This window comes from Micromys minutus, assembly GCF_963924665.1.
Source record: "Micromys minutus genome assembly, chromosome: 18".
NCBI lineage: Eukaryota > Metazoa > Chordata > Mammalia > Rodentia > Muridae > Micromys > Micromys minutus.
In genome coordinates, this window is record NC_137953.1 from 39,663,986 (window position 1) to 39,691,985 (window position 28,000).

A 28,000-nucleotide genomic window follows, 5' to 3' on the forward strand; every position below is an offset into this window, starting at 1 on the left:
GCATGAGTTACATATTTGGAACCAGCAGCAGCTGTGGGTAGGCAAGTCATTGATGATCCTCTTGGGAGCAGGATCAAAGCTTATTATCTCTGGCAGGGAGGCCTGAGCTTCACAAAGGCCCCTGGAGTTAACAGGTAACACAGAAATCTACCAAGTTCTTGTCATGAACTGAGCCTACCTGAAACATGAGGTAAACTCTGTGTCTAAATAATTGTCTCTTGCTATCTTGTTTTTCTCTCTCTCTCATAATTTTAATGGCTATTTCTTACTCATACCTCTGAGTTAGTTACAGGATTTACCCCTCCCAAGAGTTGAGACATTCAAATTTTTATTTGTAAAGATTCAAAGGGAGTTAGTTCATAGGCAATCCTGACTTTCCAAAGCCTCAGGCTTAAGGGCTGCCCTTCTGCTCCTCTCCCTTCTATTTCCTGCTTATTTTAATGTAGAATAACCCCCAAAGCCCTGCAGCTTAAAAATTTCAAACTGCAGATACACAAGGAAATAAATGAAGGATCACTATCTCGACCACCCTGATACATAGATAAAATGCCCAACCGCAACCCTAGAGTCCTTTTGATCTTGATTTATGTGTGTGTTTGAAACACTTGAGATGTCTTCTGCCTCACTTCCTGACTCGGAGGCAGTTTCCACCAAGCTCTCGGGATTATATAATATATGTGCCCTGCCCCTTAAAAATAATGGTGACGTTCAAAAATTCACAGTGGAATCCTAGGTGGGAAAGCGCTTCAACCCACGCGCAGGTGGGCAGACTAAGGGATGCGCGTCCTGCACCCCACACTACGTATGAAGAGCACCCACAAGCAGAGCTGAAGCCCGGACCAGGCCATGGGGCGCCGAACCGGTGTGGACCACCTTCCAGAGATCCGCGGCTATGCAAGTGCGCTGGTGTCCGGGCAGAGGCAGGTGTGGCCATACCCAGCGGGCACCCAGAGAGCCACCGCACCGCGGAAAGAGGCAGGGCAGGCAGGCCCGGAGGGGAGTGCCCGCAGCCCGCCCCGCCCCTCGCGCCCCGGCTCCGCCTCGCCTCGCCATGGTGGAGCAGGGAGACGCGGCGCCGCTGCTGCGCTGGGCCGAGGGCCCCGCGGTCTCTGTGCCGCAGGACCCCGCGTTGCAGGCTGGAGGATGGGTCCGGGGCGGCAGTGGGGGCGGCCGAGTGGCCGGGGATGCGCCCCGAAGGCGGGAACCCGAGGAGCCAGCTCCCCCCGAAGTGCTGCTGCAGCCCGGGCGCCTGGAGCTGGGCGACGTAGAGGAGGACCAGGTGGTGGCCGTGTTCGTGGTCACCTTCGATCCACGCTCCGGTGAGAGTCGCCTAGGGATGGAGGCGGGGAGGGGGGAGGCAGACCGCACGCTGGGTGGCGGGGGCGCGGGGGAGGGACTCGCGGCGCGAGCACTCGCACCCACACCTGCATCCCTCCCCGCCCGGGGGTCCCGGGGCTCGGGGGCGCTGTGTCTCCAGACTGGAGCAAGGGATCCCCGGGGCTTTGTTCCGCCCCCCTGCTCCGTCCCGCCGCCACTCTCAGCTCTGCTCTGCCGCCTGGTCGCCGCTCTCCTGTTTGCTCCGCTTCAGTGCGGGAGGATTGGTTTGCGGCAGCGCGCACATTCGCTTTTGTTTTCTCTGTTTTCCTGCTGGGCTGGAAGGTTCTTTGAGACTCAGAGAGGAAGGACCCCCCCCCCCCTCCCGCGAACGTCGCCTCCCAGGCGGGTTCAGAACCACCCTGCTCTGTGCCTGCCCTGGCTCCGGGTTGCTCCCTGCGCCTAAACTTTCCCTGCCTCCTACTTCACTTTCTCCGAAGGCTTTATTTTGAGGAATTAACGTGAGAGCATTTGGGGCTGGGGCTGGAGAAGCCTTCTCTGGCAGGCTGCCTTTCTGGGAAGACTCCCTGGTTGTGTCACGTCGTCTTTACACCAACCACCCACTCCGGGGTGGGGAGTGCATCGCAACAGTGGGCGGTTCTGAGAGCAGATACAAGTGAACGAATGGCTGTGGGCTCCAGTGTTCTGCCTCTGCCTAGGGTATCAAATCCCCCAGCTGCCTTTTCGAGGAAGAGAAAAGCTTACTTGATGCTTCTGAGATGTCTCCGTCGAGCTGCTAGAGTGAGGAGCTGGTGTTTGTGAGGAAAGGAAGTGTTTTCTTCCTTCTGGAAGTTTGAAACCAGTCTTCCAGCCCTGAGGGTTGGACGGGATAGGAAGAAGAAATTAGGATTGTGTGGAAGCTATTAAGATATAATGGGAGCTGGTGGCTTCTAGGCTGGTGGCTTAACCGTGGTCAAGGATTCTGAGTCAGCAGACAGCCTTATGGTCCATAATGAAGGCGAATTCCTTATTCCTAGCAGCAGGACTTGTGGAAAGAACTCAACCCCCCATCCCCCATCCCTGCTAAATCCTGTCTGCTTAAAACCTCATACCACTCACGTTCAAACTTTTCTGACTTTGACCTGCCATGTGGAATTAAGTTTACATCATGAGAACACTAGCTAAGGGAAGCCCCCGAGTTTCCTGAAATAGTATTGGCCCCCTCTGTACTTTCTTACTAACGGTCATTGCACATACTGCTTGATAAATACAATCCGGACACACATGGTTTGAAAAGACACCGTTAATACAGCAAAACAACCCAAGTGACCCTTAATAACGAAGTTCTTTCTAACTAACTGTGTCCCGTGTTGTACTCCTTCCTGCTCAGGTAAATCGAGGCAAGGTTGAGTGTCACTTGAGGTTAAGAACTGGGAAGGAGACATTAATGGCTTTCTGATGGCATAATGGTAGCTGTCTGCAGATAGATTCTGGGGAAAAGAGTGCTTAGAATTAAACTGCACAAATGTCACAGTATTAGTGAGAGCTCTTGTCTTTTCACAGTAACCTTACTTAACCTTAGTCTGAAAAGCATTCCCCCACCCCGACTCTCACCCCCCCCCCCACAGTATAAACCAGAAAACCAGGCAGCAGCTGTGAATGGAAAGACCTGGAAGCCCTTACAAGGGCCTCAGTCTCTGTAATCAATGACGGTAACTGATCGATAATCTATTTTATCAGCTCTAATTCTGATATTTGCAGTTTAATTCTAGTCCTGTTTAATTCTAACCACTCTCTGTGACTTGCTGGTTATTTATACCTAGTTTGTTCATGAGGAAAGGCACCAAGGATGGTTCCATATTTTGGGATTAAGTAGCCTTTCCGGTGCACTCCGCTGCCTGAACCTTTGCCCCTCACACTCCTCGCCACTTCCCTGGGGGCTCTGGTTTCGTTTTGGTGGAGAGAGCAGCTGTCTGCTGCCCATCTATCTCTTTTCCTCTTAAGCAGTGCCAGCCTTCTGTATGGCCCCTCTCATCCTGGGGAATATCTTGGGAGTTTCTTGTGTCAAATAAAGTTACATAGCACATCTCTTAGAAGTAGCAGAGGACTGAGTGAAGTCACAAACCGCAGCACCAGGACGAAGGAGAGAGGACTTGTGCCCCTGTGTGTGGTGCTTGGGGACGGCCAGGTGAGAGAGGTGCCTGTTGTCCTGGAAGCTGGTGCCGTCACCGTGACCAGTATTGTGTCTCCTCATGTTAGTCCAGGGGTCTTCTCTGCTCTCCCGAGTCCCCTGTGCCACATGTTCCTAGTTAACACTGGGCCACCCAGGCAGCCAGAGGCTGCTGCACACAAATCAGAGCAGGAAACGTTAACTGCACAGGTGCAAGGGAATGTTCCATGTTCTTCCTCTGGCCCAACATCTTGTCTCCTCCCCAGGTCCTTACTGTCCTCAGTCCTCAGTTTTCAGTTTTCGGAGCTAAATCAACCCAGTCACTGCCCAGGCAGTAGATTTCAGGTGTCCTCTCACCCAATATGGGTTACCTTGGGTATATCTACAAGTCCGTGTGTAGGGTCATCTCTCTCTCTCTCTCTCTCTCTCTCTCTCTCTCTCTCACACACACACACACACACACACACACGGAGAGAAGGAATGGGAGGAGAGAACCCATAGCTGTGGTTCATCTGTCTGTTTGTCTGACAAGAGCAACTTACGAAGGGAAGGGTTTGAGGAGATGCAGCTGACATGACAGGAAGCCGTGGTGATAGGAGTGTGAGGTGGGAGTGACATCACCAGCCTGCTTTGCCCTTCTTACTCAGTCCAGGACCCTTCTGAGTGGGGTTCCCCTTCTCAGTCAAACCTTTGGCAGGATCACCCTGCAAGACAACCCCCTGGCCCCGCAGTGGTGTGTTCGTTAGGTGACTGGAAATGTAGTGATGCTAAGAGACAAAATTAACCATCACAGAAGGAATAGGAGAATGGAGTGGGTCCCTGGGAGAAAGTGAGTTTGTGCTTTAGGGTGGGAAGGGAGAGAGGAATCTGTTCACACTTTTAAATATACACGTTGGAAAGTTTCTTTGGGCATCTGTCAGAAAAGTCAGAGAGGGAAGGACAGACATGATTATTTTCTCTGGATCCCTGGGACATGAAGATCAAAGGTGTCAGGATCAAGGTAAGGCAAACACGCACACACACACATACACACACATACACACACATACACACACACACACATACACACATACACACACACACATACACACATACACACACACACACATACACACACATACACACACATACACACACACATACACACACATACACACACACACACACACACACATACACACACACACACACACACACACACACACACACACACACACACTTGATCTGGAGCTGAGAACTAGCTGTAGGGTGGTGGTGCTGGCCATCTGGGCTACAAAGCTGCTATTGAAACCCGTCCCAGATGCTAGGTTGGCATGCTGGGTAGAGGAGGTTGGCAGCCAGAATATTGCTTTGTGTGTGTGCGCATGTGTGTGTGTTTTCTTTGATTTTAGACTTTAAATATGTTCTTTGACTTTCTAGTAAAATTTTCTTTTCTCTGCTTCCTTAAGGAGAAAGGTCTTTTCACTTAGGATGTCCCCTGTCGGTGGCAGGACTGTCATTCCAGAGTGATAGACATTGGTGATGCTTTACCCCCACTTCCTGCCTGGCATCCTGTGAATCTGCCTACTTTAGACATTCCTTTATGAGATTCACTTTATGCAGCAGTTATTTTGTGTCCCCGAGCTCGCTCTCTCTCTCTCTCTCTCTCTCTCTCTCTCTCTCTCTCTCTCTCTCTCTCTGTGTGTGTGTGTGTGCTCTCTCGAGTGTGTGCTCGTGTTTTCCCTGGGGTCATAGTTGCAGGGCATCACCTGGTGGGGTTTTCTTTCCTCTTGCCCACACTGTGCAAACACCTCTGTGTGGATGATGCATCCGAGAAATGGGAATATTTGCCGTCAGACACACTTGTAGCCGGGTGTGGCAGTGCGCGGCCATCCTAGAGTTCAAGGCTGTGCTGGGCTGCGTAACATCCTATCTCAAAAATAAAGATAAAAAAATTCTAGCTCCCATTCTAAACTTTATAGAGTCCCGGTCTACCGTGGAAATACGAGCAGAGCAGGTGGAAAGGTATAATGAGATTAGGGCTAGGTCTGGCGCCCAAGTCATAACTTGGAGGGCTGCCCCACTCTGGCTGCCTTCAGCAATGGGAGGGGCTTAGCAGTGGAAGCAAATGGAAACTCTGGAAATAGACAGTAGTCCTGAGAGTCACCAGCTCGCACGGCAGGCGAGGGACAGGCAGTTCTGAGAGGCAACAGGAACGTCTCAGGAGGGTTAAGACTCGCCATCCTCTCGGTGTTTGCATCACCTGTCAGTGGTTGATTGGATCACAGTTGTGGTTATCGATTACTGACTCACGGGCAGAGTCTTTCCCGGGCTGCTGGCGATCCACCTGCTTTGTGGCTGTCAGGCTGCAAATATGTGGCCATCTGTTGGGAATTTAGTTTCTTCTCTTGCAAAATCTACAGATCGGAAAGTAAGGGTGGTGGTTACAATGCCTACCCACTTACTGTGTGCTGCTGGGGTCTCAGGAACTGTCCTGTGGGATTAGGGAGCGTGCCTCTGATCCCCAAAACGGTCTACACAAGAGAAATGCAGACACGTGGAGCTGTGAAGTACATAGGAGTGTAGGAATGGCCTGGGAACTAGAAGGGGTTTTGGTTTTTTTTCCTTTTCCTTTTCCTTCCTGTGTAAAATCGGTTTCCTGGGATTCAGCCATAGGCTGACATATGGCTGCCTTGAAGTTACCAGGATTAATTTCTTCCTGATTCAGAATTCCCCATTCTGTCTCTGCCTCTTTCTTTGGTTTGTTCGCATCTAGGACTATGTAAGATCACATCAAAATACTGAAGACCCAAAGTCAATAATGGCTGGACAGGGACTGGACCAAACACCCTTTGAGTTCCTTCTATCCCCAGGATTTAGTGGCTTGTTAGAAGACAATCATATTCGAGTACTGTGCTGTTGGGACCAGCAGTTGCTCCTGCTTCTTGCCTTTACTATTGGGTGGTGGTGGAGGTTGTTGTCTTCATTTGTTTGGTTTTTGTTTTGTTATTTTGGGGCAGGATCTGTCACTGGAACTCACAATGACCTGGAACTCACTGAGGCCTGGCCTCAGTCTCCTACGTTAGCCTCTTGAGTGCTGGGATTACAGATATGAGCCGCTACATCTGGCTCCTTCCTGAGTCAGAATTCCCTGTTACCGCCTAGCTGAAGCTAGGCTCCGAGTGTAACTAACCGGAGGTGTCTGAGGGAAGAGATACAAAACCAATGTACAAGTCTCAAGGGATGCTTGTTGCCTTACCTGCCCTTAGGCCCAGAGTCTCGCTAAGAGGTTGACACTCAATACTCAGTACAGGAAGCCTCAAGAGTCACCCAAAAGAAGGAAGAACCTAATTTCTAACTTGTAAGAGATTGGGGTCAGGATTGTTATTTTCTCTACTTCAGATACTTTGAGATGAGATTTTTTTTTTTTTAGCTTGCAAGCCAGTTTGAGGAGGATGTGACTGCAGTCCACACTGGGTTAGGTTATTTTATATTTAAGCAAAGTAGTTGGGAGACAGGTAGCCCTGTATAGATGGGAGACTCTGTCTTACAGGCTTCATTTTTATGGTACTTGGAATTGAACCCAGGGTTCCACATGGGCTAAGATACCATACTCGCTACCATAAGGATACTCTAAGTATTCTTAGCCTGGGATAGAAACTCTCCCTCAAGAGTGTTGAAAACGTCAGCTTGGGAGGCTCTAAGAAGAGCCCCTGGGCTCACCTCAGAATCAAGGGGATGGCAGAGTCCAGACCAACGTGTAGATCCACAGCCCTACTAGTTTTCCCTAGGAGCATAAGCAGCTAGCCCAGTTATTTGTCCGTCCGGTTCCATTGAATAGGCGTATGTTTACCTTTGCATGAGCTCAGCACTGGGCATTGTGCTGCCAAGTGAGGCTCTACCAATATTTGCTGAATGACCAACTGAATGGACACATTTCGGTTCACCACATTTGTTCCTTGGGTGACTGTGAAATTCTTCTTCTAAGCTGTCTGTGCCGGAGGGACCAGGCAGGACCTGCAGGGTCCTGTGATAGACCCAAGGTGTGGCTAAGAGCTGGGAGGATGCAGAGCTGGAAGGAAACCAAGTTGAAGGGAAAGGTGTGTCCCAGGGATGGAGCTGCCTTATTAAGTCCCTCCTTACTGAATTCCTTCCAGGCTGCCAGACCAGGCTTTTGTGAATAGAGTAAAGATGCTTGGCGTGTTTGAGAGCAGGGTATGAATCCTGAGCCTGGGATAGGTAAGGAGTACCTCATGTACAGTCTTCCTGGCATTAAATATTTTCCCTTAAGGATTTCCATTTCTATGAAATCTCTTTTCTTTAAGCTACAAATTCCATGTAGAAGTTGGTCCTCGGTTCAGAATACTTTTATAAAAAGATGACCTCAAATCATAATAGTTCCCTGTCCCACCTTTGGTATGGTTCTTTTTCTCAATTATTGGAGGTTTTTCAAAGTCCTTTATGCCTCATATATTGTGTGTGTGTGTGTGTGTGTGTGTGTGTATAGTATATACATACACATCTACCTATCTATACACATATTCAAATATACACGTATATGTGATCTCTAGCATTTCACTTGTTTCCCTGGTTTGATTGGTTAAACCTTTGGGGAGAACTAGTTTATCCTCCCTGTGAAGACCATCTGCTGACATTTTGTCATATTGGCTTCATCCTTACACAGTCAGTTCCACTGTGACAGGAAATGATGTGTTCCAGAAACTCCTGCTAGGAAATAGCGTGCAGTGCAAATTAATTTCATGAGAAAAGTGAGAGGTGGGCACACCTCTCAAAAAATTGTCAGTGAGCGACACAGTGAACGAGAGGGAGGGGAGCGGAGGGGAGGGGGAGGGAAGAACCCAGCCAGAGCAGTAGGACAGGCTATGAGGTGGTTAAGAAGTCCATAAATGCAAAGAAATCCTCCCCTCAGGTTGTCTGAGGAGGTAAATGTTGGCAGTTTGAGCTGGTGAGTTCCTGTGAACTAGACCAAGGGCTACCTGAGATCTGATGGGAAGTCATAACCAGGGGCAGCAGCAGCTCCACCCCACATGTGGAGGCTGAAGAATAACATTGTGCATTTCTTCACGGCTTGAGTTAGGAAGGTTCTGAATTGGCTGGTGTTCCTTATGGCCAAAATCATGTGAAGTTCTCTGTTATCGGGTTCCTGAGTTTACTCGGTACTTTTCATCCCCACAGTAAAATACCTGGCACCCGAAACTTAAGTAAGATTGGGTTCCGTTCATAGTTTCAGAGACTCGGTGAAGCACCTTTACCTGCTGTGCTATCTCGTCTGCCCAACTTTAGGATTAGTTTGCCATTATTTATTAAATGACAAGCTGGGTTGTTGTTAAAAATTGGAATGTCATTGAATCTGTAATAGAAAATGTACAAATACTGTGTCTAGACTGGCCCTAATCAGCTGCCTCGGGTCTCACTTAAGAGACATTGAAATGACCCTGATTTCATATGGAGTTGGGTACCCCGCCGGAACTATTTGGAAATAAGTTGCAATGGTGTTTAAGTCTCACTCCTAAATAATTAAGACTATGCTTCCTCAGAGTAAGGCAGCTTTCCTGAATAAGCTCGATGTCGTCACGGTGACATTACCACTCCTCTCCTCGGGTAATCACCACTGATTCACCAATTAGCTGAATAAAGACGTGCCTGGTCCTAATACAAACTATTGTTCAGTTTGCTTTGGCTTTATTGCCTATCCTTTCTCGTCCTAGGTGCTGACCTGTGCTGGGATGTGAGGAAAAAGAAATCAAGCAAAAGTCCCCCTTTCCCATTGGTTAGAGATTTACAGAGTCTTGAGGAGGCTGGCGGGGGGGAGGGGTGGGGGGGTCATCTTAAGCATGGTAGGTTCAGTGGGAGCTGTGCCTTTGTTTCCTTCATGGAGTGTGCCAACAGAAAATGAACGCTGCCTGCCCGTGGGCTGTTCTGAAGCCTCAGCCCTGTCTATAACCCACCCACCTGCTTCTGAGGTACCTTGTTCCTAACCCAAAAGGGCTTGCCTTCTCCTGAAAGGAAAGGGCACAGCAGACAGGATACCCTCCCCTCCTTCAGTGTCCTTACGATGAGCATTGATAAGGCACAGAGCTACAGTGAAGGGGGTTTTGAGAACCAGGCTGAGGAATGGGGACTTTGTCCTCTAGGTCAGCCATATTAAGTAGACCACGAACTTGGTCATAAGTAACAGGCATCCAGTGTAATCAAAATAGAGTTTGTTCCCTTTTCATGTATATAATAGCTTGCCAAAGACAAACATGAACGCAGGTCAGTGGGGCCACCAGAAACCTGAGGTTGTGGTGGTTAATAGCGTTATTGTTCCTCAGATCATGACATCACCAGATCCTGGTGCAGAAAAGGGCAGCGCGTCCCTTCTGTTTCAGGTCCATTTGGATCTCATACCTACATGCAGGAAGGACCGAGAAACGGTTGTCATTGGAAGTTTATGTACCAAGCTAAAAAGAGCAGGTTTAAGAATGGAAATCGAGGGACAGCTGTTACTCCAGCCTGTCTAGAAACACCAAAGGGGCTTTCTCCACAGTTGCTCCTTGAAAGTACTCCTCAAAAATAGAACTAATGTGCAGGGCATGTTGACTCATTCCTCCAGCTCTTGGGCTGAGGTGGGAGGATTGGGCAGTTGAGTCCCTGGTCAGCTTAGGCTGGACTATAAGACCCCATATCACAATCCACCCCCCCAACAGACAACAACCAAACCCGACGCAGCGTCAAGCTGATTTTGGAAAACAAACACTGTTGATCTCTCTGAACTTCATATTGCCACGTGGCATTCTAAAGCCTCCTCGAGGTTCTACAATGAAAATAAAAATACCATAATAGTCTTCATTTCACCTAAGGAAGTTTAGCCGTAAAAGTGTTCCACACCATATTTCCTTAAGAATCCTCGAAGATGTGCAGTGAAGTGTCAAGAACATGGGGGATCGTGTTAGTGAAGGCACAGACTGGAAGACGGCAGCTGTGACAGCCAATCACGATTGCTGCAGGGACTAGAGCTCATGTAATGTGAGGACTACTTAGTCTGCTAAGACTGCTGTGTGCTTGGAGTCTGATGGGTAGCTGGATGTAGAGGAGGACAGTGATCTTGGGAAGAAGGGCGCAGATGGGACTCCTGGGAGTAGATGGGGACCTGGGTGAGTCTGTGACTGTTCCCAGTTTGTTTTGTTGTTTTCTTTTGAGACAGTGTCTCACTCTATAGCCCTGGTTAGCCTGGAATTTGGCCTCAAACTCAGACTTGCCTGACTCTGTCTTCCAAGTGCTAAGATTAAAGGCACGGACCCCTATACTTGGTCAGTTGGTCTCCAGTGTTGGTGGTGTGGGCATCCTTTGAGAGAAGTTGATGTTCTTTATGGAAAAGAAAACACCTAGCTTACAAAACTTGAAGCAGATGTCTTAGGGTTTCTGTCACCGTGACCAAAAAGCAAGTTTGGGAGGAAAGGGTTTGTTTGGCTTACACTTCAGGACAGGAACTCAAACAGGACAGGAACCTGGAGGCAGACGTCGATGCAGAAGCCATCGAGGGATGCTGCTTACGGACTTGCTTCCCCTTGCTTGCACAGCCTGCTTTCTCACAGAACACAGGACCCCCAGCCCAAGGGTGACCAACCCACAATGAGCTGAACTCAATCCCATTCATCACTAATTAAGAAAATGCCTCACAGTCGGATCTTACGCAGGCAACTTCTCAGTTGAGGTTCCCTCCTTTCTCTAGTTTGTGTGTCGTTGACCTAAGAGTGGCCAGCCCAGCAGTCCAGGGGAAAGTCTCTAGCATCAGCAGGCCTGGCTGCTGTTCTCATCTCAGAAGGTGAGGATAGCAACAGTGCCTGGTGCTCCAACACCCACCTTCCAGATGTTCCCCCTTCATAGCCGCCTTCAACTTTCAACTGGAAACATGCATGCAAGGGAATTCTGAGCAGTGCAGTTCAGCCTACTCAGGTGAGGGCGGTCAGGAGCCAGCCCAGGCACTTACCAGATGAATAAGAACAAATTGCCTATCACAGGGCTAGTTGCCATAGCTTTTAATGAGTACTGACCTAAAGGACAGACGTGATACATGGACCCATCATTAACACCCTAGGTTAACTGCACACATAATGATGAACAAAAGGCATAACTATCCTTGCTTTTATAAAATTTCAAAAAGACAAAGCTTCTTCAGGGCCATGACTACTCATCAGAGGATAAATTTATGGGTCTCCCAGGAGGTACTTTTTTTTTTTTTTGGGGGTATTCTCTGCATTTATGTTTCAGATGTTATCCCCTTCCCCAAATCCCATCCCCCATCCCTCTCCCATTGCCTCCATGAATGTACTCCCTCTCCCAACCACCCCAGTGCCTTGGAATTCCCTTACACTGGGAAAACGAGCCTTCACTGGACCAAAGGCCTCTCTCCCACTGATGCCAGAAAGTGCTATCCTCTGCTGCATATGCACCTGGAGCCATGGGTCTCTCTCTGTGCAAACTCAAAATTGGTTGGTGTTTTAGTCCCTGGGAGCTGTGTTTGGTTAGTTGATAATTTTGTTCTTCCCATGTAGTTGCAGACCCTTTCAGCTCCTTCAGTCCTTTCTCTAGCTACTTCATTGGGGTCCTTGTGTTCAGTCTGATGGTTAGCTGCAAGCATCCTCCTCTGTATCAGTATGGTTCTGGTAGCACCTCTGAGGAGGCATCCATTTCAGGTTCCTGCCAGTAAGCACTTCTTGGCACCAGCAATAGTGCTTGGGTTTAGTGGCTGCATATGGGGTGGATCCCCATGCGAGGCAGCCTCTGAATGATCTTTTTCTCCAATCCCTGCTCCTCTATTTGTCCCTATATTTCCTCCCTTGAACATTTTGTTCTCCCTTCTAAGAAGGACTGAGCTATCCACCTTCTGGCCTTCCTTCTCTTTGAGCTTCATAAGTTGTGTGAATTGTTTCTTGGGTGTTCAAGCTTTTTGGGTTAGATCTGCTTTATAAGTATCACTTATAAAGTGAGTACATACCATGAGTGTTCTTTTGTGACTGGGTTACCTCATTCAGGATGATAGCTTCAAGTTCCATCTATTTGCCTAGAAATTTCGTGAAGTCATTGTTTTTAATAACTGAGTATATGTACCACAATTTCTGTATCCATTTCTCTGTTGAAGGACATCTGGGTTCTTTCCAGCTTCTGGCTATCTATTATAAATAAGGCTGCTATGAAAATAGTGGAGCATGTGTCCTTGTTAGATGTTGGAGCTTCTTTTAGGTATATGGCCAGAAGTGGTATAGCTGGGTCCTCAGGTAGTACTATGTCCAATTTTCTGAGTAACCACTAAACTGACTTCCAGAGTGGTTGTACCAGTTTACAACTCCACCAGCAGTGGAGGAGTGTTCCTCTTTCTCCACATCCTCACCAGCATCTGCTGTCACCTGAGTTTTGGATCTTAGCCATTCTGACTGGTATGAGGTGAAATCTTAGGGTTGTTTTGATTTGCATTTCTCTGGTAACTAGGGATGTTGAGCTTTTCTTTAGGTGCTTCTCAGCCATTCCATATTCCTCAGTTGAAAATTCTTTGTTTAGCTCTGTACCTCATTTTTAATAGGACTATTTGATTCTCTAGAGTTTAACTTCTTTATTTCTTTGTATATATTACGAACTAGTCCTCTATCAGATGTAGGATTGGTAAAGATCTTTTCCCAGTCTGTTGTTTGCCATTTTGTCCTATTGACAGTGTATTTGGCCTTACAGAAGCTTTGCAATTTCATGAGGTCCATTTGTTGATTCTTGATGTTAGAGCAGAAGCCATTGGTGTTTCGTTCAGGTAATTTTCCCCTGTGCCCATGTGTTCCAGGTTCTTTCCCACTTACTCTTATATGACTTTCACAGTGTACCTGGTTTTATGTGGAGGCCCTTGATCCACTTGAACTTGAGCTTTGTACAAGAAGATAAGAAAGGATCAATTTGCATTCTTCTGCATGCTGAATGCCAGTTGGACCAGCACCATTTCCATTTATTGAAGAGGCTGTCCTTTTTCCATTGAATGTTTTTAGCTCCTTTGTCAAAGATCAAGTGACCATAGATGTATGGGTTCATTTCTGGGTCTTCAGTTCTATTCCATTGATCTACCTGCCTGTCTCTGTACCAATACCATGTGGATTTTGTTTTTGTTTTTGTTATTTGTTTGTTTTTTGGTTTTTGTTGTTGTTGTTTTTTTTTTTAAATCACAGTTGATCTGTAATACAGCTTGAGGTCAGGGATGGTGATTCCCCTGGATTTTTTTTTTTTTTTTTTGATGAGAATGGTTTTTGCTATCCTGGGTTTCTTATTATTCCAAATGAATTTGCAAATTGCTCTTTCTAACTCTATGAAGAATTGAGTAGGCATTTTGATGGGGATTGCATTGAATCTATAGATTGCCTTAGGCAAGATGGCCATTTTTACTATGCTGATCCTTCCAATTCATGAGCATGGGAGATCTTTCCACCTTCTGAGGTCTTCTTCATTTTCCTTCTTCAGAGGCACGAAGTTCTTGTTATACTTCACTTGCTTGGGTCACACCAAGGTATTTTATAGTCTTTGTGACTATTGTGAAGGGTGTCGATTGTCTAATTTCTTTCTCAGCCTGTTTGTCCTTTGAGTAGAGTAAGGCTACTGATTTGAGTTGATTTTTCTATCAGGAGGTACTCTTCAGTGCATGTGATATACTTTGCTGCCTCTTGAGCTTCCTTTGCTTCCTATACAGGAATGCTTGTGCCCTTTGGGGAAACAGAATGTATTGTATACTTCATACTTAATGCTAGGCTTCAGTATGAAGTTTAGGTAAGGTACATTTCCTCAGGCTAGAAGTAGCTATCGGTTAGAGTTGGCTGAATGCATCAGAAGTCGGGGTTAGAGCCTTGGATGGATATGAGTCAACTGTGTCTAGTATGCACAAGCCCATAGGTTAGACCCCTGAATTTTAATGGATGTGTGTGCATAATAAGGGAGAGATTGCAGGAATAGGGGACTTGATGTATAGGAAACTTAGTTTACTCTCACGCTGTTTGTGAACATATTTTCTTACCTTGAATCAAACTAAGAGAATGTCATTTTAGCCTTTTTGTTTTATAGAATTTTAATTCCACAATTTAATTTTTTTATGTTTTTTGTTTGTTTGTTAGTTTCAGTGACCTCATTAGTTGGATAGTTTTGTAATTCTTAGATTGTTAAATGTGAGACTGGGTCTCTTTGCTGTCTGTGGTGGCATAAGACTGGACCACGTTTTCTCTATGTCCCAAACAACTATCGGAAAGTAGTGGTGGCTAAGGTAGTAGACGATGTCTTTAATGCCTAGAAAACTAGGACTTGTAGTGCTAATAAAGAAGTTTGCCCCAAACCAAAATCTCACAGGTTCCTTATTCTTTCACTTTGGAAAAATCTGAACATGTACAAAACAGAGCAGACTATTCTACAATATCCTGCCCACCTGTAGCTAGTTGTACAGTGCTCCTGTCTGCCTGGTCTGGAGCATGCTCATTGTTGAGAGTCTGCAGCCTCTCCTACCTCCTGTCATAGCAGGCACCTTGCTGAGCTCTGACTGATGGTTTTTATCTTGTTAGCTTTAGACTCGAATCTCCTGGTGGTCAGGGATTCAATACCAAGCTTAGAAGCCCAGAGGTCCGTTATGAGGGATTAAGTTCTCAGGTGAAGACTGATAGTTGGTTCTTGAAAATGGTCACATGTGGAGAGACACAAGAAATGGGGAGCTAGAATCGCATCCTATCAGGGAAATCAAGAGAAAGAGGAGTTTTGAGGAATTAGCAAATAACACAAAGAGGTCAGTGAGAATGAGATTTTTTTTCTTTTCTTTCTTTTTTTTTTTCTTTTTTTTTTTTTTTTTTGGTCAGACATGAGTGTCTATTTATATGGTAAGATTAAGCATACACTCTCAAGAGATTGAGGTAACAATATAGGGTGAGGAAATGGGACCCCGAGGTTTTAAAAATAAAACCTCCTGTACTTGAGAAAGGTGAAGCAGTGAGAGGAAGACTTGGGAGGGATCTGAAGGGAACCACACGGAAGACACTGAATCTGAAGCCAGGAAGAGGTCTCTCTACTGCCCCCTCCTGGTCCTCTGGTGTAGTTCATCAGGAGATAGCCGAGCACCTCCTTAGTGGTTCTGATCTGTGCGATCAAGCAGCGTATTTCTGAGTAGCGATGTGTGCTGTGCTGTGCTGTGCTGTGCTGTGCTGTGCTGTGCTGTGCTGTGCTGTGCTGTGCTGTGCTGTGCTGTGCTGTGCTGTGCTGTGCTGTGCTGTGCTGTGCTGTGCTCTTCTCTCTGAGTGGTTTTTGCCTCTGTTCACTTGATGCCCCTGTTCCTACAGGAAACATGGTAGAATGGTGCTTACCTCAAGATATTGACCTTGAAGGTGTCGAGTTCAAGTCTATGGCCAGCGGGTCCCATAAAGTTCAGTCTGATTTCATGTGAGTATTTCTGAACCTGTCTTGTGCTACCCGATCCCGTCTCTCCTGTGTCCTCCAAAGCATGTTATCAGGAGGTGTCTTCAGATAGTATATGTAAGTCTGCTGTGTGTTTATCCAGTTTCTCAGCAAGAAGGGCTTCAGCTTTCAAGTTCTCAATGGGTCCCACAGGTCCATGCTGACAGCTTCTACAAACTGAACTATTACAGAGTGAATGTGTGGTCCCCAGGGAGATTTGGTTTTCCTGTGAGAAAGGAGTTTGAATTCAGTGTGGCTCTAAGAAGTCTATATGATAAACTCAGTACGAATACTAGCTTTAAGCAAGCCAGTTTTAGTGCTGTGTAAATGGTACATGCTTTAAGGATGACTTGTAGCTTTAATCTCCAAATTGGGCTGAAACCATGGCTGATCCAAGTGTGAAAGGGGAAGGAAGTGAAATGTCGGCTGCATTGGAGAAGCCAAGGAGCTGAGAGAATCGGGGTTTGTGAGAGAAAACAGACTGAGTTCCAAAGGAGCCTGGAGGTCAACCCTGGTTCTCCCTCTGAAGCTGTTAGTTGAGCCAGAGGGGACACTGTAGTCTGGCTGTGGGCATTGAGCGGCATGCCTGTAGAGACCTTATCCTCAGTTCTGGAGTCTTGGAGCCGTGGCCTCTTTTCGGAGGCTGAATGGCTTCTTTTATGACTCAACTTTATTTGGAGCTCTGAACATGCGATTGCATTGCAAAGGGAAAAAAAGCGAAGGAATGTTGTCTTCCTAAACCGGAGCCGTAGTACATATTCGTTCTGTTTCAGCTATTTTCGGAAGGGCCCCTTCTTTGGCCTGGCCTGCTTTGCCAACATGCCTGTGGAGAGCGAGCTGGAACGCGGTGCTAGGATGAAGTCTGTGGGCATCCTCTCTCCGTCCTACACCTTGCTCTACCGCTACATGCACTTCCTGGAGAACCAGGTCCGGTAAGTGGCCGCCGTGCGGGGCTTCTGTAATTGGGCAGCAGTGGGACCTGGTGCCTGTGCTGAGAGACCCTGGAGATGGTCACAGCTGTATTCCTACGGCATCCCTGGCTCTGGGTCAAGCCTCAGGTGATCCTTCTTTCTTACAGAAAATGTACTATAAAACAACTCTTTATCCTAGAATGGAAGCTGGGGAAGATATTTTCAGTTTTTATTAATACTCTCATCACTTATTAATCAAATACATTTTAATCAGACATGAACATTTTTTTGTTTACACTCAGCTGGCTGCTGTTCTTAAGTTTTTTTTTCCCAGGTAGGCAGACTTTAGAAAAACGTTTTAGTCAAATCAGTTGTTGTTTGGAGTAAAATTAGTTTTTATTATCATAGAAGAATATATAATAGAAGAAAAATTGTTAGTTTTTATTTTACATACATACGTGTGTGTGTTTTCCTGGAAGCACTGTGAAAATTTTAGAAAATTTTAGTCTGTTTTCTGATAATGCATATTTGTGTGCTTTGATAAAATATGCTTGACAACTGGGCACAGTGGTGCCTTAGCCCAGGAAATAAAGGCTTTCAGTGTACATTGGTAGCAACATAGCAAGACCTTATGGGCCACACATACAACATATATAAGTATGTGTGTATGTACTTGGCACTGATGCAATATGTAAACTATTTTACCCTGTATATTATTCATTCATTCATTCATTCATTCATTCATTCATTCATTTTGAGTTAGGGTCTTGCTTAGTAGCCCAGACTGTCCTTTTATTAGCAGTTATGTGGGATACTAACTTTTTTTGTGGGCAATGGGAGTGGACTGCAGCCCTATTGACTGCACAGCAATTGGTCCTAACCACTGAACCACCTGGTCACAGGTTAAGCTGATGGGGTCTGATCTGGTCCATATCCTTTGCCCATCCTTCTTTCCTTCATCTCAGGGTAATTCCCTGTATCTTATATTTTATTCTTACATTCTCACTCCCTATCTCCCCAAGAATGCTTTGGAGTGAGCAAGAGTCTTAACTGCTTTTGGGTACAGAGAAGTCGGCTTTCCCAGCCTCTTGAGATCTAAATTTGATTCCACAGTAACTGATTTTCTGGGTACCACTGTCTGCTTTAGCTAAACTAGAAGCTTAATTACTGTGACAAAGAGGAGACCCCAAAATACAGTGGTTGGAACAAGTCAGAACTCCATCTTCCTAGCACAAGGTTTGAGACCAGATGGAGAGAAGTGGTCCAGTGGGTGGTGACTGAAGCAAGTTCCCCTCCCTCTTCTTCCCCCCACCCCCCTCCTGGCTTGGCTCACCCATCTCCCAGCATGACAGTGGACCATGACTCACCTGACATTTCAGCCAGGGAGGAGATTGAAGCGGAACCCTCACCTTTAACACATGACTTCTGCACAGATGCTGTAGGCAGACCTAGCATGTGTTTAAACTCAAGCTTCCTCAACAGTTGGGTGACAGTTTGGAGCTTTTTATTTAACTTTATATTACCTGCCTGGGACTGGGTTAACCGTATCTGTAATTAGACAAAAGAAACTTACTGTCTCATAGTTTCAGAGACTTTTTTGGGGTAAAGATTTATGTATACAAGTACACTGTAGCTGTCTTGAGACACACCAGAAGAGAGCATCAAATCTCATCACAGATGCTTGTGAGCCACCATGTGGTTGCTGGGATTTGAACTCGGGACCTCTGTTAGAGCAGTCAGTGCTCTTAACCACTGAGCCATCTCTCCAGCCCATAGTTCCAGAGACTTAAGAGTCAAAAGTCAAGTTGTTAGTGTCAACTGGGCTGCTTCCCACATCTCTTCTGGCTCTGTGCTTGCCGGCAGTCTGTAGTTCCTGGGCATCTGCATCACCTCGGTGTCTGCAGTCATCTTCATGTATGTACCCCACGCCTTTGTGTGTGCATGTGTAATTTCCCCTTTGTAAGTCACATAGAATCTGGGCTCCCTCAAAAGGCCTTTCTTTAGCCCAACTGCCTCCTAAGGTCCACACAAATAAAGCATCTTCTTGGGAACCAAGGTAAAGGCCCAGGATTCCAGCACGTCTTTGGCCTGGGAACAAAATCAGCATCTATCATCCCCATTCATCATAAGCATTGGCCTGGAGTCATCATTCTGCATCGCCCCAGTGTTTTAGGATCTCGGTGTTGTCTTGATCTGAGGATTGGTTGACAAGGCTTTTAGCCTGAGCAGAGAATGAGACCAGGGTGGGGCAGGGAAGGAGAGATTCTGATTCATTAGCTGATGTGGAAGTATGAGCCGTCAGTGACCTCAGTCATAACTGTCCCTGTCCCCCTTCCCTTTGGGACGTTGAGGGCTCAGATAGCAACAGATGCATGCTTATTCTACACAGAGCAAAAGAACTACAGGCATGAAGCTCTTTTGGGTTATCTCTTCTCACAGTAAACGGTGCTCTGAGAAGTACATGTGATTTGCAGCATAGATCGCTCAAGAATTAGACACTAGACTCAGCCTGTTCATTCTAAATGTATTACGTGGTGCCATTGAATTCCAGGCCTCACATTTGGCTCTCCTCTACCAGCAGTTGAGACTTGAAGGTAACCTCCGGGTGTAGGTATTCTGAGTGCATCCAGGCCTTTAGCCCTTTTGGTAGAGATACGTAGTTGTGCTGGGCAGAGCTGCTCACTGTGCATGTGTGTTATGCAGACACCAGCTGGAGATGCCGGGACATTACTCTCATCTGGCTGCATTCTATGAAGACAAGAAAGGGGTGCTCCATGCTGGCCCTGGGAGGGGTAGCAGCTTGCCACCTGTCTACTGGTTGCCTTCCATTCACCGCTACATGTATCCTGAGATGAAGGTGAGTTTATGGAAAAAGGTATCTCGGGATATTTCTTAGGGTTTTATTGCAGTGAAGAGACACCATGACCATAGCAACTCTTATAAAGGGAAACATTTATTTGGGGCTGATTGGAGTTCAGAGGTTTAGTTTATTATCATGGCAGGAAGTATGGCAGACACCATGTACCATATTGGAGAAGGAGCCAAGAGTTCTACAACTTGATCAGTAGGCAGCAGGAAGACAGAGGCACACTGCATCTGAAGAGACAAGCTTCTGAAACTTCAAAGCCCACCTCCAGCGATACACTTCATCTAACAATGGTGCCTGTGGGGGACATTTTCATTCAAACCGCCCCAGGACAGGAGATAGTCACTAAGCATTGCCTATGTGGGAAAGAAGGGGGGCTAATTCCAGACCTTTTGGATGGAGGTGGGGCGTGATCCTGTTTCCTTAGCATGCCCTATGAGTTGGGCATTATGTATCAATACCTGTTGCAACGCTCTTAAAGTTAGGTTAACAGGAGAAGGTTATTTTGTTAACCTTTGTTTTCTAGTTAAAGCAATTGAAGCTTATCAATAAATGGCTTAGTGGCTTGCTTTGGGAGACAGGCGGAATCTAAACCCAGGACTGTGCCAAAGTCAGTGTCCACTCCCTGCCCTACTTAAGACGTAGACAAGAGAACACAGACATGCTCATTGGTCAAGAGCTAATTACTTAAATGAGACCGATTTTTAAAAAAATGTCATTTGCCCATAAAAATAGTAATAAATAAGATTTTTATCAACAAAACAAGAGTATGCTAGGTATTTCAAACTAATTCAAGAAGGCTGGAAGGAGCAGTCAGAGAACTGAGTGACCCCATACATTAGGCATCTCAGACAACAGGTCATAGCCTGCATTGGCAAGCTATTGCTGCCTACCAAATCGCCCAAGATTAAGAAGCTCCTAGTAGTGCATGTGCATGTTCCCACAGTTTCTGTGGGGAGAACTCCAGTCATGGCTTAGCCAAATGCCAGATTTAGGTTGTGTTGAGAGAGATTTCAGTTAGGGCTCCAGCCAGGGTTGGAGTCTCAGCGCAAGGTTCAACTGGACAAGAACCCATTTTTCTAAGCTCACGTGGACACGTTTCTTAAGGGATTAGTGTTTGCCCTCAGCTCTCAAACGTATGGGACTCTTGCGTTTGCTTTGTCAGGGTCAGCAAAGGGACAGTGTTAGCACAATGCACAGTAAAGTCAGAACTCTGTAACCTAATCATAGCAGTGAAAGGCCTGCCATAGTCCCTTAGTTAGAAGCAAGTTCCTCAGGAGAAAGAGGAGATTGCCCAAGGCTGTAAATACCAAGGCATGGGTGCTACCGTGGATGCTGCTTGCCATAGTTAGGGCAGGCAGGCCGTAAGGAGCAGGAAGGAGGGCCCTTGCTTGTTATTATATATTACACTATAGATCCAAGCACAGGCAACTTATCTGTACTGAATTCATACAGGATTTTTTTTCTCATTATTCTTATGCTGAATTATATAGCATTTATAAGGTATTACATATATCAGTAACCCAGAGGTGATTTAAAGTATATGGGAAGACTTGTGTATGTTACATGCTAGTACTTTTTTCATTTACATAAGAGATCAAGTGTCCCAGGTTTTGGTGTCTGGGGAGTGGGTCTCAGGAAGCAGTCCTCCATAGATACTGACCATACAGGATATGAGTGCGTCCACGTTAAAATGGAGGATCATGTCCAAGTTCACAATGGGAAAATCTTATCGTTCTCTGTAACAGCCCCGAGAAACAAGCTCAGAAAATAGAGATGTAAATGAAAGTAAAACACCTGTCTCGTGCTCCGAGCAGGGCACGGTGCAGAAGGGTGTGAGATCTGTGACTGGTCTTCAGGAGAGAGGACACCCTGTCATGGCTATCCCAGAACTTCTTGGCACAGGTCTGCATATAGGCCCCGAGGGGCTGAGGCACCAGCATTCCCTTGTCTCCAGGCAACTTTATAGACACACTTCCTTCTGCAAGCCTGTCCTCCAGATTCATCACGGTGATGCTCAGATGTCACTTTCTTCAGGAAGCCTTCACCGTCTACCAGATGCAATCAAGCACTTCCCCGTCGCCCCCAGCAGCTGTTGTCCTTCCCTACCATGCTGTCTCCGCAGGCTGCACTCTACTTACTTGCTTTCTGACTTCCTCTGCTCACCAGCTCACCCAGTCAGGGCCTGAGTGTCTTATTCGCTGTTGAAACTAGAGTATGTAGTACCTTGGCACCAAGTAATCACTTAGGAGATATTTCTTGTTAATGGACATGTGCATTCATGAATGAATAAATAAATGAGACGAGAATTTGGGATAAATAATTTATTCTAGGACACACTTACACAAGTCCCATCAGACCTGTGTGCAATGCATACACACACATACATGTCAAAGGCCTAAAGATGGCAGAAGGTAAGGAAGAACAGGTTGTACTCTGGCTCCCTTCTGTCTGTCTACCGTTTGACTTGATAGAAGACAGCGACTGAAGTGATCTGACCAGTCTTGTTTAACTAATGTCCTCTCTTTCTGGTGACTGAATGACAGAGGAAACAGGCCAAGCAGACATGCTGGGGAGGGTGGCTGTGTATGCAGCAGGGGCTGGTGAATAAGGGGACAGGGTGGAGGATGCTTTGGAAAGGAAAATTCCTCTCCAAGGAATTTTCTTTGGAGATGGAGGACAGCCAGCAGGGGCTGCCCCAGGGCTAGCTTAGTACTTTGGTTCTCACACACCTCTCAGCCGATTAAACTCAGTGTGTACTTTAGAGTAGTTTACTGCCTTCAGAACTTTGCTGGCCCACCTTTCTTATGATAGAAGAACACTCTTTTAATGCCGACAGCTAAGCATCAAAGTGGCTTACTGAACTTCTTACAGGCCTCTGATTTGAAGCCTCTATTCTGCCAGTAGACACTGGTGTTCTCTTTGGCTGTTCCTACCTGTAAGTCATTCACGCTTTGGCTCAGGTGGTCCTTAAGCCCAGTGAGGTGACATGTGTCTGGTTTCCTCATTAGACAGACTAGGAGAGCAGACTGGAAACATTGGGTCACTTCCCCGTCTTCCCTGTTAGTAGACGACAGGGGCAGTGTGTAGTTTTTCAAGCTTCGGTTCTAAGCCCCTAAGTGCTGCAGACACCTTGCTGTGCACAGTAACGGTCCCTGCATGCGTGAGGCCCAGCTTCAAACTGTTCGCTCATCGCTTTATCATGTACAGTACTCAGTGTTTCTGTGTTGAAGACCCGCTATATCTTCGAGAGTAGTTTAAGTGTATCTACACACACACACACACACACACACACACAGGAGGGGGGCGCAGGTGGGTTTGGATCCCGAGTCGGGAGTTGCAGGTGTTTGTGGGATGCCTGTTGTGTGGGTGCTGTAACCTGAACTATGTTTCATGATTGTACAGTAAGCACACTGAATCACTTAAGCTATCTTCTTTAGATTCAGTTGTGTACACACACACACACACACACACACACACACACACACACCACATACACACTTTTTCCATCTTACATCCCACTCACTGCCCACCGCTTGATCACCTTCTCCTACAATTCTCCTCCAACCTCCCCTCTACTCCTCTGAGTGGTTGACCCCCAGGAGAGGCCTATCTCTCTTTTAACATAATAAAATTCAGCTGTTTCCTCTGCATTTGTATCCAGAGTAAAATGTTTATAGTCCTTACATTCAAGCTTCAGTCAGTCAGGGGAGCTGATACATCAGAGAATTCCAGTTTAAAGGAAAATTTAAATCATTACATGACAGTTTTGTGTGGAAGCCATGATCTCTTAATGCTTGATGGTGCCTTGGAGTTTTTCCGAAGGCTGCTTGCCAGTGGTAACCTCTAACGAGCTGTGTCCTCCTGCCCCTGTGTGTTTCCAGATCACACACCCGGCTGGCTGCATGTCTCAGTTTATCAAGTTCTTTGGAGAACAGATCCTCATTCTTTGGAAGTTCGCCTTACTCCGAAAGCGCATTCTGATATTTTCTCCCCCACCCGTGGGTGTCGTGTGCTACAGAGGTAAGCAGCAGCCCAAGTGAGGGGCTCTTCTAACTGTGCAGTACACACGCCCCCATCCTTCAGCTGCTGGCCAGATTTGGAAGAGTTTGGGCCATGTCAATGGGATCAGGCTTCTGATTGGATTTAGAGTGTGGAGTCTGGAGACAATGAAGGTGAATGGGGTATGGCCTCAGTATCAGGGAAGAGATAAGTTGAAGGAGAGATGATGGATTGTGGGTAAGAGGTAAACTGGATCAGGTTAGCTGAAGTATGCAGGGGTATGGTTGAGAAAGAGTCTAGGATGACAAGGATTATGGGGCCACCAAAAGAGGGGGGACCAAGGAGTAATAAGGAGTTGTTTGGTGGTGGTGGGTTAACTTGGAACATGATGGGCATTCACCACTTGAGACATTGACAGGGAGGTGTGATTCAGGCACTTGTGTGATTGGGTTAGGACCTCTGGGGAATAGCTGGGTTTAAGGTTTGAGAGTGACGTAAAGCCTGTCTTGGAATGACAGCATCACCTGGAGCAAGTGAAGAATGAAGGTGTCAGGTGTAAGAGAATAGTGGTGCAAGGGAGGAGACCGGAGGAGAACATGGAAGGGGAGGACCAGAGCCTTCAGGAGGGAGGCACCAGTTAGGTCATGAGAGAAATTCAGAGAGCAGCTATTTGGAGATACATTTCCAATGAGAACTTTTAAGATATCAGGTTCTGCAATGGAGCCCTGAAGATCTTCCAAGACTACCTGGTTACAGGAAAGGTAACACAAAGCAAGCCCTCCCCAGCTTCTGAGACAACTTCCCATTGGCCTGGCAAATCCCTTGAGTCTGGGAAGCAATAAAGGGTTTGTTTAGGCTCATGGTTCTCAAAGTCCAAGAGAATGATGTTGGCTTTTGGCTTTGGTTAGCTTTTGAGGCCTCATGATGGAAGCGATCATTTATGAAAGAGCGTTGGGAGGGATTGGACTCACTTTATTATGCTTTAGAGATAACTGACTTATTGTCTCCAGGCATTAAACTTTTTATGAGGATGGCACCTCTGACCTAATTCCATCTTAGAGGCCCTACATCTCCCAATATTATTACACTGGTGACCAAGCCTCAGTATGGGGTTTGGCAAGAAAAAACAATAGAATGTAGCAGCTCCATGTATCTGTTCCTGAGGTGTGAACCTGCTTGGTCTTGGGTGGAGAGGGAACAGAAGGGAAAATTCTTCACTTTCCGTGTCCTTTCTTACAGTGTACTGTTGCTGTTGTCTGGCTAATGTCTCCCTGCCCGGCATCGGAGGCACCATCCCTGAGTCGAAGCCTTTCTTCTATGTGAACGTGGCTGACATTGAGAGTCTGGAAGTTGAGGTGTCCTATGTAGCCTGTGAGTATGGGACCCTCCCCTCCTCTCTGTGTCCAAACCATTCTCTCAGAAGAGACTCGTGATGCTTGATTCTGTAGTTAGATTGGGCTGGTGTGTGTGTGTGTGTGTGTGTGTGTGTGCGCCATCGGGGTTCTTAACCTCATTAATCCTGGGCTCCACAGGCACCACAGAGAAGATATTTGAGGAGAAGCGTGAACTGTACGATGTCTACGTGGACAACCAGAATGTAAAGACACACCATGACCATCTGCAGCCCCTGCTGAAGATCAACAGTGCAGACAGGGAGAAGTACCGTCGGCTCAATGAGCAGAGGTGAGACAGCTCATCTGCCACATGCATGCTGTGTGTGCTAATGAGTGCAGCCCAGGCCAGTCATGAGCACATCCTATTCAGGGTGGCCCTATGAAATCTAAGCCCACTCTACCACCACTTTCCTTGAGTTTTCCTGGTCACTGGAAATCAAGGGGAATTCTGTGCTTTAGGAAGCTGACATTCCTCCATCTTGCCCTTACTACAGGGGAGCAGACACACACACACAGATGGGCTTGAGAATCTAAACCCTGGTCAAGGCACTAGTCACACTACCTTTCAGAAACACCCCGCTTAGATTCGCATGATTGGAACACCCATTACTGAGCATCTCCACTGTGTGGACCCATTAGGAAGCTTGTGTATGTACACTGTTCCATGTAACTCAGTTGTTTATGTGTATTCTAAAAATAAAGGGGTAGCATATAATCCCTGTCAGTGGACAGTCGGACGGGGCGGGGGATAGCAAAACGGGCCATCGATCCTGGGTTTGAGCCCAGGTTCTGTTCCTTGTTTACCTCCTGCCTGGCACAGTTCTGCATGGTGCTGCTCGCTGAGAGATATGGCCGTTGTTGGTGCCTGTGGTTGCTAATTACATAATTGTATGCAGTGAGCACTGGAGTCTGATTGTGTTCTCCCTTCCGACAGGCAGATGCTGCTGTACTCCCAGGAAGTTGAAGGAGACTACAACCCTTGTGAAGAGGACCTCTTTGTGCTGTGAGTCAGCCTGGGCACCGGTTGTGGGGCTCTGGGAGTGCTTTCAGTACCAACTCGTATGAACAACTTGCGTCCCTCCCATGCAACCCACGGCAGTGTAAGGTGACCTTCTTTCTCGGGGTAACCTGAGTCCTGCAGAGCCATCAGGGTAGAACCAGTGGCTGAAGAGATAGGGCAGGTCCTGGAGAAAACGGGAGTCCTGAAAGTGCATGCGCTGATCATTTGCATCTACACTGTCACCACACAGCTGTCCATCTTTCCACTCTCTCGTCCATCGCCTCCTCTGAAAACACTAGTTCTTTGTGCTGAGTATTAGGAGATCATCTGAAAACCCAACCCTTGAATGCAGTGCAATCTCTCTTCCCCAGATCTGGTAGCCATGGAAAGGGCCAGCTCATTCTAGTACACAGCATACCCCTGTGGCCACAGGAAGTCCTGTTTCAGAGTTAGAGCAGAACTGTAACTGAAGTAGAAACAAATCTCCTGGAGAGAAGTTTTGATGAGGCATCCCCACAGAGGTTTATCCTGTGGAAATGGGCAGACACAGTCTTGTTAAACCATTTTGGTAGGTCTGTACAAGTTCCCCAATCCCCCCAGGCAGCATGGCTGAACTAATGTCTTTCTAAGCTGTGACTTTGAATTCTGTTTTATATATGCTCTTCCTCTAGACACCCCTCCCAAATAGAGCTCACAGACAAGCAGTGTGTGAGCTGGTTCTCAGTGCGGCTTGCCGCTCCTTTCTATACTGTTGACTTCAGAACTGCCTTATGCCTGCTACAGTCCCTCTGACCTCTCTCTTTCTGGGTACATCATCGGTGACCTACAGCTGCAAGGCCAGCACAGAACCAAACCCTCTGCTCTCCAGTGAGGCTTGTTGGCTGTCAGTTGCTGTGGTCCAGTCAGGGCTTTGAAAAATGTGCATTTCAGTCTCTTACTTGAAGTCTCAGTCTTTTAATTGCACACATCAGGTTCTGTGTCTTCATTCACTTTCCTGAAGGCTACAAGGGAGTGAACTATCTATGGAACCTCTCCAAGAGGCTATGTTTAAAACAGGAAAAAAAGCAGTTAGTATTTAGACCCTCACCCATACACAGACACTGCAATTCTTGCTGTGTCTTCCTTGCTGGCCCCATTCACACTAATGAGAGTTTTTACCCTCTTTAAAAATTGTTACAAGTTTGGAAGGTTTTAAGAGTATACTACCTAGCACAGATGGGGCTCCACCTGTGTGGGTTTTCTAGATGAACCTTTTGTCTTGTCTTCTTCCTTTCCTGTCTTGGAAATGCAGGTTTTTCCTAGAGCAAAACAACCGGATTTTTCAGACTCTGTTGGAGGTGTCAGCCAGCCAGGACAAAACTCTAACAGCGGAGCATGCCCGAGGCATGGGACTGGATCCCCAGGGAGACAGGAGCTTCCTCATGGACCTGCTGGAGGCCTACGGTATCGATGTCATGCTGGTCATCGACAACCCCTGCTGTCCATAGGAAGACTGATGGGACTGGTGGTGAGACACTCGCATGGGGTGACAGGAGCCTGGAGTGCACCCCAGGTCCTCAGCAGCTTCAGTTTTAATCAAGTTGACACAAAGGACTGTCTATACTTTCCAACACATAAAATTCTTGCCATTTTCTTTCTGCGCCTCAGCCCTGGGGCAGAGGTGAGGCTGCCTGGGCTTGTAGCCTTTGGTTGGACATGGGAATCTGTCTTCCACTGCTGCTTCTTTGGGTTTAGTCTTAGGAGTTCTGTGAATCAGAGTCAAATTCTGGGATGAACTGTTCAGAAAACCTGAATGTCTTCGTCCTTTGTTGCATATGAGAATAAGATAACCAAGTATCCTTGTGTGACTTTAGATGTTTATCTGCCTAAAAACAGAAACTAGTCAGATGACTTCTCAAGGTCACC

General features: G+C 46.8%; 1 protein-coding gene across 1 annotated transcript; it reads left to right on the plus strand.

Moving 5' to 3' along the window:
• Window positions 1-1,051: 1,051 nt before the first annotated feature.
• Window positions 1,052-27,933, plus strand: DENND11 (DENN domain containing 11; the record flags this gene model as incomplete). Its single annotated transcript, XM_080932018.1, has 9 exons — window positions 1,052-1,319; window positions 15,808-15,907; window positions 16,696-16,854; window positions 19,537-19,690; window positions 23,584-23,722; window positions 24,941-25,072; window positions 25,234-25,384; window positions 26,030-26,098; window positions 27,387-27,933. The coding sequence occupies 9 exons, from the start codon at window positions 1,052-1,054 to the stop codon at window positions 27,580-27,582; spliced, it is 1,368 nt and encodes a 455-aa protein (XP_080788144.1). The 3' UTR covers window positions 27,583-27,933.
• Window positions 27,934-28,000: the final 67 nt, after the last annotated feature.